The sequence below is a fragment of the Archocentrus centrarchus genome, chromosome 5, assembly GCF_007364275.1.
Source record: "Archocentrus centrarchus isolate MPI-CPG fArcCen1 chromosome 5, fArcCen1, whole genome shotgun sequence".
NCBI classification, from domain to species: Eukaryota; Metazoa; Chordata; class Actinopteri; order Cichliformes; family Cichlidae; genus Archocentrus; species Archocentrus centrarchus.
Window position 1 is genome coordinate 15,022,384 of NC_044350.1, and position 9,057 is coordinate 15,031,440.

Here is a 9,057-nt window from a genome sequence, read left to right on the forward strand (position 1 = left end):
GGTCATTGAGTGCTGCAATTTCCGTTGCTCTCTGACAGCTTTGACTGCGTTTAAAACACTGTTTTCTTGAATGATGCGATGCCCTCCCCATGGTTTTCTCATCCACTTAATTTAAACTCCTAATCAAAGAAGATAAACTAATTCATCACAAATTCACTTTGCTGCAAAGTGATTGCTTGACTTGTCCTACTTTATCCATTCTGTAGCAAGCAGTTGTCACCATTATAATTATGTACTAATCCCTTTATATATTTTGACTTTTTAAATGGAATAATAAAGCAAACAAAAGACAAAATGCTCTTTCTGAAACAAGTGGAGATCTTAACTTTTCTACTCAATTGAAACTTGAGTGCACAGAATGATCATGAAAATGAGAAAATATCTTAATTTAATGAAATGAAACAATTCTTGTCACTTACACAGCCTGATTTATTTTTCAGAGTCAAACCACAAGATTATTAGAATCAGAATCCAAAATACTGAAATTTCAGTTGTTACCGCTGCAACTGTTTATTATATAGAAAGAATAAACACTAATAATTTAAATGATTTAAAACCAAAAACAGTCTAATAATATAACAGCCGAAATGATAAATTTGTAGTTTCCATACTGTATAAATGTACACATAATAAACTGTACTGATGAACCATAGTGTCACCTATTAAGGGAGGAGTTATAGAGTTTGATGGCCACAGGTAGGAATGACCTCCTGTGGCGCTCTGTGGTGCATTTTGGTGGCATTTGTTGAGTCTGTGGGTGTCTGCTGCCCTCAGCTTGCTGCCTCAGCATGCAGTCTGGCAGATGTTGAAGGACCTCAAGCACCTCAAAAATAGAGACATTTTGGTCCATCCTGTATAAGGCAAGACATGAATAAAACAGAGAGATGGGGCTCAGGTCGGATAGTTCTTGGGCATCTGGGGCTCTAGGGCCCCGCCTGCGCCTGTGCTCTTGGATGGGGGAGCTCCATCTCTGGTCTCCCGCTCCCTTCTGCTGAGATGGGTGTGCAGTTGTTATGGGTTGTTATGTGTCTTCATTGCTCTTAGGGACTGTGGGCGGCCCGGGCCTCCTGAGCAGTTGGTGAACCATTGTGGTTTTCTACTTCTGCTCTGTTCTCTCTGTCCCCATATCTTTTTTCTGTTTTCTCACCCTTTTTTCTTTTTTCTTTCTTGCTCTTTTCCCTGCCTGTCAACTCCGGCATTGCTACAGCACACATACATTTATGTGAAAAATAACAAATAAATAAAATAAAAGGAAAAACACTAACAAGAGGAGCCTACAGTGAATCTATAGAGCTTATCTTGGAAGAGCAAATATGTTTGGCACAAAGGAAAACTGAAATTGATTGACCTCAGCATCATTCACTGAACCTCTGTTAGACTTTGTAAATATGACCATTTGTTACTGAAGTCAGTCCCACCCATCAGCAAAAATCTAGGTAGAGTTTTATATTTAGTGTAATATAAAAGACAGTTTTGTGTTCATGTTTAAGAATTCATATTTCAAGATGGAAGCAAATTTTTTAATTTAGTGAATACTTGAGAAACATTTTCTGAATGTAATATTTTGTGCACAGTTTGTCTCCTGCTTAAATATGACTAAATACAGAGAAAATAAAGAGTTGAGTTATTTGTAGAGCAAAAAACAAACAGTGCTTCATTCGATACACTTCAAATTCTAAATATTTTTCAAACACTTTCAACCTGTATATTTTAAAAATTAAAATTTAATTTGTTGATGTTCCCATCTAAATGACCATCGTTCATGAAGTAGTAAAATTGTCTCACTCACTTGGATCACCACCAAAATGTAATCAATTGTTCCTTGTGCCACCCTCAAAATCTATTTATAATTCTGCTAACAGACAGACAAACATAACCAAAAACAAAACCTCTCCACCTTTGTTACCGTGAGGTAACAAACGGCAGCAAAAGAAGAGCTTTGAATGTCCTTCAAGAAGCCTACTTAAAGTAGTCCTGAAGACTGCTTTCATTTAAGAAACAAGAAAGCTGTCTGAGAGAGTTCAGGCTGTGTTGAAGAATAAAAGTGGTCAAACCAAATATTGACTTTCGAGATCTTTAGACTTGTATAGACTCTATTTTTGCCTTATATACTGTATTTCCATGTGTTTTATTTATTTATCATCTTCCTTGCAAAACATAAACTAGAAGGGCACACAGCAGAGCGCATACCTCACCCACCCCAAATTGTCTATGAGCCAATAATACGCTGCAATAGATACCACCCGATGTTGTCACACTCCATCATGAATTACTAGATCACAAAGACTAGAAATGTATCTTATTGGATTTTAAAAACTAAAATATGATTTTAGATTTTATTTAAAAAATTAGACCCACATGAACAGCATATATAATAGCATATATAATCCGGATATATTTGATTCAGTTTATGTCCCCTAATGGCATCCTCGGTGTGTGTAGGGTTTGTAATTCACTTTGCTTCACTGTGAGTAGTTTAATTTAAAATATAAAACAGACAATGATTTATCAACAGCGATTGTTTATACCTAAGTATGAAACTGCATCACAATAACTGAGAAAAAAATGTTAAAATTTCAGCAATGATGAAAGGTAACCATGATGTATGTTCTTAGGCCCATAAGGAATGTTTCCACAAAAATTTTGTGAAATTTGGTTCAAATCTTTTCGGGATGGCACAAATATGTGAATATTGTCCCTATCTCACAATGGTAAAGAATCCTTTTAAAAATTCCTGGACCCAAATCGTGACCCAGATCACTGTGTAAATTTAATCAATTGTTGCTTGTACCACCCCCCAACAACTCCAAATACAACTCTTGTGTATGGTTTTCTGTATAGGCTCGCTGCATTCATCATTTAATCTGATCATTGGTCATCATATTGAGGAGGACCTGAGATCTGCAGGTAAATCCCAGCTGTTTACCTGTATGTCATACCCCAGTGCCGCTCACCTGATTGAGCCACCTTACACACAGAATGCAAGAGTGTTTCAAGACAATATGTGCTGTTATATTTGCCCTGTAGTGTTCTGTGGGGAGGTCACTCCGCACCCAACGCCGCTGCTCAAGAAGATGCCTGGAAGAGGATCCTGGATTTTATGGAAACCCATCTGAGACAGTGAATCTGCAGTGAGGGAGAATCTCCAGATAGACAATAACCAATAATGAATATGACTGTCTGATTGATTTATATGGAGAGAGAGAGAGGGAGATGTGAAAGGTCTCCTACAACTGGTGTGCAAGTCAGTAAAGAAAGAAAGAAAGAAAGAAAGAAAGCACAAATTCATTTAGCAGACTACCAGATCAAAACTACCAGTTCAGTAGGAGCCAATCCACATCATGAAAACGAACGTTATCAGCAGTTTAGACCCACAGATGTTTGGCTGCCAGGTGCAGCTGCAGTTGTGACACTCAGCAAGTATGACAGGTGTCACATCTGTTATCTTTCTTGGCTGGAATGCATTATTGTGCGAACACACGTCTGTTAGTTTTCTTTCTAAAAGATGGCACCAGTCAGCGTCTCTTCTCATTTCTGTTTGTGCATCCTTCATTACTTCCCTCTCTTCCTCTTCTCACAAGGAGAGAGTAGTTGAAGCAACACACATTTAACAAAATGAGACATCCTTGCTTCAGAGCAGTCATTTCAAAGTAATGTTCAATCAGGTGTGGCATGTTGTAAAGCAGTAGCATCTTTTAAGAATATCACAGTACTGTGTCTTATCATTTCTGTCAGATCAGCATAATAGTGTTTATAATAACAGACAAAAATGTACAAGTGTCATACATTTATGCATTTTTTTGTTTGTTTATAACACACATCCCGTATTTGGTTTATTATAAACTCACTGGTCATTATATTAGGTACACATTGCTTGTAGCGGGTTGGACCCCATTTTGCCTTCAGAGCTGCCTTGATTCTTCATGGCACAGATTCATCAAGGTGCTGGAAACATTCCTCAGTGATTCTGGTCCATGTTGAAATGAGAGCATCACGCAGTTGCTGCAGATTTGTTGACTACAGATCCATGATGCAAATTTTGTGTTCCACCACATCCCAAAGGTGACTGTGGGAGATCTGGTGACTGTGGAGGTCATCTGAGTGCAGTGAACTCATTGTCATGTTCAAGAAACCAGTTTGAGATTATTTGAGTTTTGTGAAATGGTGTGTTATCCCACGGGAAGCAGCCGTCAGAAGTCATGGTCAGCAACAATACTCAGGTAGGCTGTGGTGTTTAAACTCAATTGGTATTAAAGCCACAAAATTTGTCAAGAAAATATCTCCCACACAATTACAACACCAACAGCCTAAACTGTTGATCCAAGGCAGGATGGAGCCATGCTTTCTTGTTGCTTATGCCAGATTCTGACTGTAGGATCCAAACGTCACAGTGGAAATCAAGACTCATCAGACCAGGCAGCATTTTTCAAATCCTCTATTGTCTCCAACCCATGCACATATTGTAGCCTCAGGTGACAGGAATGGCACTCCTTGTGGTCTTCTGGTGCTGGAGTCTATCTGCTTCAAGGTTTGAAGTTGAAAGTGGTCCCTGCAGAGATGCTCTTCTGCATACCTTAGATGTAATGAGTGAGTTACTGTTGTCTTTGTATCAACTCAAAGCAGTCCAGCCATTCTCTTCTGACATCTGACATCTACAAGGTGCTATCCCCCCGAGAACTGCAGGTTCACTGGATATTTTCTCTTTTTCAGACCACTCTCTGTAAACCTTAGAGATGATTGTGTGGGGAAAATCGCAGTAGATCAGCAGTTTCTGAAATACTCAGAAAAGCCCGTCTGACACCAAGAACCATGCCAGTTTCAAAGTCACTTAAATTACCTTTTTGTCTCCATTCTGATGCTCATTTTGAACTTCAGTAGATCGTCGTGATCATGTCTACATGCCTGAATGCATTGAGTTGCAGCCATGTGATTAGCTGATTAGATACTGAGCAGCTGAAGAGGTGTACCTAATAACGTGACTGGTGAGCGTTTTAAACAAACTTTTTTGAGCTAAAAAATTATTTCACAATCAACTACCATGCACAGCTAATAAATCTCAGTCTCATTAAAAGAAAACTGCACATTCTCCCTTTGTGTGTTCCTCAGAATTTAAATGAGTAATTTGTGAGCATGCAAACTAATTACTTTAAAGTAAAGAGTTCATGGCAAGCTGAGGTGACCATGGCGATGAGGGCAATGAACTCTTTGAAGTCGATCTCCAGGTCTTTGTTCTGGTCGAGATCGGCGAAGAGCTCATCCAGAGTGTCATTCTCCTTGATTTTCTGTTCAGCAAGCAAATTGCATCAAAGTTAATTGTGTAGTAAGGGAACAATATATTTGATAATACTGACAAATCTGTAGCATCACTGGGGACTCCATGAGGCTGAAATGTTAAATACACCAGAAATTTTAAAATCTTCAATATTTTTAGCATCTCTCAGGCTCAGCTGCTCAGTGAGACAAGCCAAAAAAAAAAACAACGCCCTGTAGCCCCAAGTAAACCCTTCAGATGGACATGCTTGATTTATATAAATTTAAAATTCTGTGCAGTTTTTTTTTTAACAAAATCTCTGCTGCATGCCACAAAAATTATATATGCTCATCATTGTTATCTACTTTTCCCCCAGAGTTAATACAATAGTTATTAATTATGTCATAAACACACCCTCGTTGCAATTGATATCTTACCATTATAAAATGATTCATCTCATTGTTGATAAGTTGTTTAAGCTCTGCTTTCTTCAGCTTGCACTTTTGACCCGAGTATTTGTGGAAAGTTTGAATAATAGTGATCATGCTGCTCTCCAGGTCTGACACAGAGTCCTTTGTGGCCTGAGACAAACAATTTAAATCAGCTGTGCGTTTTGCCGCTTACAAAGAAGGCAGCTGTCTGTCTGCATGATTTTTATTCATTAAATAAACTATAAGCATGCATTAATAACCTACAGTATTGTATCTTTATTGTGCAGGAAAAAAATTATAAATAAAATCTTGTCTTTCTTACCGCCATCTGTAGAAGCTTGTCTGCCTTCCAAGGATCTTAAGTGCGACTGAAGGCTTCTCGAGCAGCCAGTTTTCTGCCTCGCCCAAATTACCTCGGACACTAAATTGTATTGATCAACCATCTGCCACATGCCACGTAATGCACAACTAATGGATGTGAGTGGTCAGACTGACAACCAGAAACCAGCTGCCCATAAAGTGTGTATGCATAAGTCTGTATGTGAGCTAAATGATGTGTGGTTTTTTCCTTTTCTTTTTTTTTTTAGCACTTGGAGGCATAACGTGAGATTTAAATGAAGGCTAAGCTCAGATGAGCAGATAATGGATACTTGAAAAAAAGTCTATTGTGTTGAGTTTACAGATTGTTGAAAGCCACGAGGTCATAAATAACAGAAAATCTACAAGAGATTTAAAAAATATCTGCAGTTCAGAGTCTCAGTGGCATTTCTGTGAGCTCAAATGAAGGTCAGTAATATTTGAGAATGTCAGATAAGAATAAATAATTATTAATTCCTCTGATCGAATGTCACCATTTATTAACTGATGTAGCAACTAAGATTTTGTTATCGTACAAAAAAAGAGAAGTCAGTATATGAGGTTGCTTTACATGATGTAGCACAAGTTACAGATGCAACTATTTGCATTTATGTTTTGGCTTTAAACCAGCTATAAAAAAAAAAACAGTGAACTGGCATACAGTGGGGTACTAGCTCCATGAAACATGTACAGTGGAAGAAATACGTTTGCTCACTTTCAGAGAAATGAACAGTCCCAAATTGTTATGGTAGTTTCATTTTAATGGTAAGATACAGAATATCAACCAAAAATCCAGAAAGAAAACTCATTACATGAAGCTTATAAACTGATTTGCATTTACAGTAAGAGCTTTAGTGGTATTCCTAACTCAGCACTGTGTTTCTGAGCCGAGCAGAAAGAAATGCTGGAAAAGCTTGTGGCTGATCTGTGGCTTCCCTTTAAAAAAGCTCTAAAGAGTTAAAATGGACATCTATTGCATTACAGTAGGAATGTGGTTATAATACAGCAACAAAAAAGCAAGACCAAGAAGATCTAATGTGCTGTACAAAGGCAGATGGTCGGGAAGGGGGGGCTAATAAATTAGACATGATTTGTTACTGGGGCTTACTCAATTTATTGCATTATATTTGTAGTGAATATGATCTGGAAATGTACAAGAAGCTTTTCCTGTTGGTAATTTTCCACCCGTCTTCCTCCTCAAAGAAAAGATAAAGTCCAGATTATTCGCACAGACATGGTGGATCGATTTGAAAAATATATTTCTGGTTTCTAGGAAGAGGTCTGCATCATGTTCAAAAACAATTGAAGGTGCTGGTCATGAGAACTGATGTCCTAAATCATGAAATGTCACAGTGATAAATACAGTTTGACAGTGTATTATTTCTCTGGTTTGATAGGACTATAGGATACAGTATTTACACAGCAGCCAGTGCCTTATTTTACATTTTTACAGAAAGTATTCTGGAGCCACACAGAAACGTGATCATTTTTCTCCACCACTCCACTATGTTTCATGAAATTTAGCCTGATAGTTTTGTGTAATCACATGCCACTTTGTTAGGTTCAGTTATTTGTTAATGCAAATATCTAATCAGCCATTCAAATGGCAGCAACTTAGTCCATTCAGGCACGTAGACGTGATCAAGACCTCCAGTCAGCTGAGAACAGAAAACTGAGGCTACAGTTTGCACTGGCTCACTGGCAAAATGTTGCGTGGTCTGATGAGTTCACGAGAAGCATGTAACAGTTCAGGCTGGTAGTGGTGGTGTAATGGGGTGGGGGGATTTTATTTATTTATTTGCATACTTTGAGCCCCTTAGTACAAACTGAGCATCACAAAGCTCAAATCATCTCAAACTGGTTTATTGAACATGACAATGAGTTCACTGCACTCAGATGACCTCCACAGTCACCAGATCTCAATCCAATAGTGCTCCTTTTGCATGCAGAGAAACAGGAGATTCACATCATGGATCTGCAGCTGACAATCTTGCAGAAACTGTGTGATGCTATCGTGTCAATATAGACCAAAATCTGTGAGGAATGTTTCCAGCACTGCCACAAAGATTTAAGGCAGTTCTGAAGGCAAAAAGGGTCCAACTCTGTACTATAAGGTGCACATAATAAAGTGGCCGATGAAAGCATCCTATTTTCCTCCTCTTCCATATACTGTGAGTGTTATATGCCACTCTTTTTTTGTATTTTACTGGCATTACTCATGAACTCCTTGGACAACACAATAACTACTGTTACTGTTTTATTGCTACAGCTGGTCACTATGATTTTTGTGTATGCTCAACATATGCTTTGTGTATACAGAGTAAAAGTTCCATAAATATTCATATTTTATCCACATAGTACCTTAACAGGTCCACAACCTATAGACTTGTTGTGGCAGCCAATGGCACACCACCCTCAAGTTTCTGTCTTCTACCTGTTATGTATCATACACTTTTTCTTCAAATCATCAGTTACATGTAAACTGTAATCATCAGTTTCTTCTGTTGGGTGTCACAAAGTGGTTAGGTTAATATGTGATCATTAAATTATTTTCTGCTACACATACAAAAACAAAATACAGTACTAGTCAAAAGTTTGGTAAGCATGTCCAAACTTTTGATTGGTATTGTTTGTGTTAAAAATGGGTACAGTTTCCCTTTACTTTTTACTTTTTTAGATAAAAGGTCCAAACATGGTAAATTGGTGTGCAGCGGCAATCTAAAAAAATGTGCAGATGGGAGTGGGAGGTTCATCGGGTGATCTGCTAACAATATGCAAATTTATGAACACAGACTCAGCCAGTTAATTTCAATAATGACCAACTGGCTACCAAAAGCAGTGCAAATTGGCAGGTCACAAACCAAAATACCTGATAAGGGAGGGTGCAACCTGCTAACATCAAAGGTGCAGTTTCATATTTCTGATATGTTTGGTTTAGCGCATGCGGAAGAGTCAAGGGCAAAATATTAAAAATAATCAGACACTGACTGTAACTGGGTGGAGTCTTGGAAATCCTAT

General features: G+C 38.1%; 1 protein-coding gene across 1 annotated transcript; it reads right to left on the bottom strand.

Moving 5' to 3' along the window:
- Positions 1–3,809: 3,809 nt before the first annotated feature.
- LOC115780720 (protein S100-B-like) lies at positions 3,810–6,069 on the bottom strand. The gene is made up of 3 exons (XM_030730085.1): positions 6,005–6,069; positions 5,689–5,832; positions 3,810–5,282 (listed from the first exon to the last, which is right to left on the bottom strand). The coding sequence occupies exons 1-3, from the start codon at positions 6,008–6,010 to the stop codon at positions 5,142–5,144; spliced, it is 291 nt and encodes a 96-aa protein (XP_030585945.1). The 5' UTR covers positions 6,011–6,069; the 3' UTR covers positions 3,810–5,141.
- Between the last annotated feature and the right edge of the window lie 2,988 nt (positions 6,070–9,057).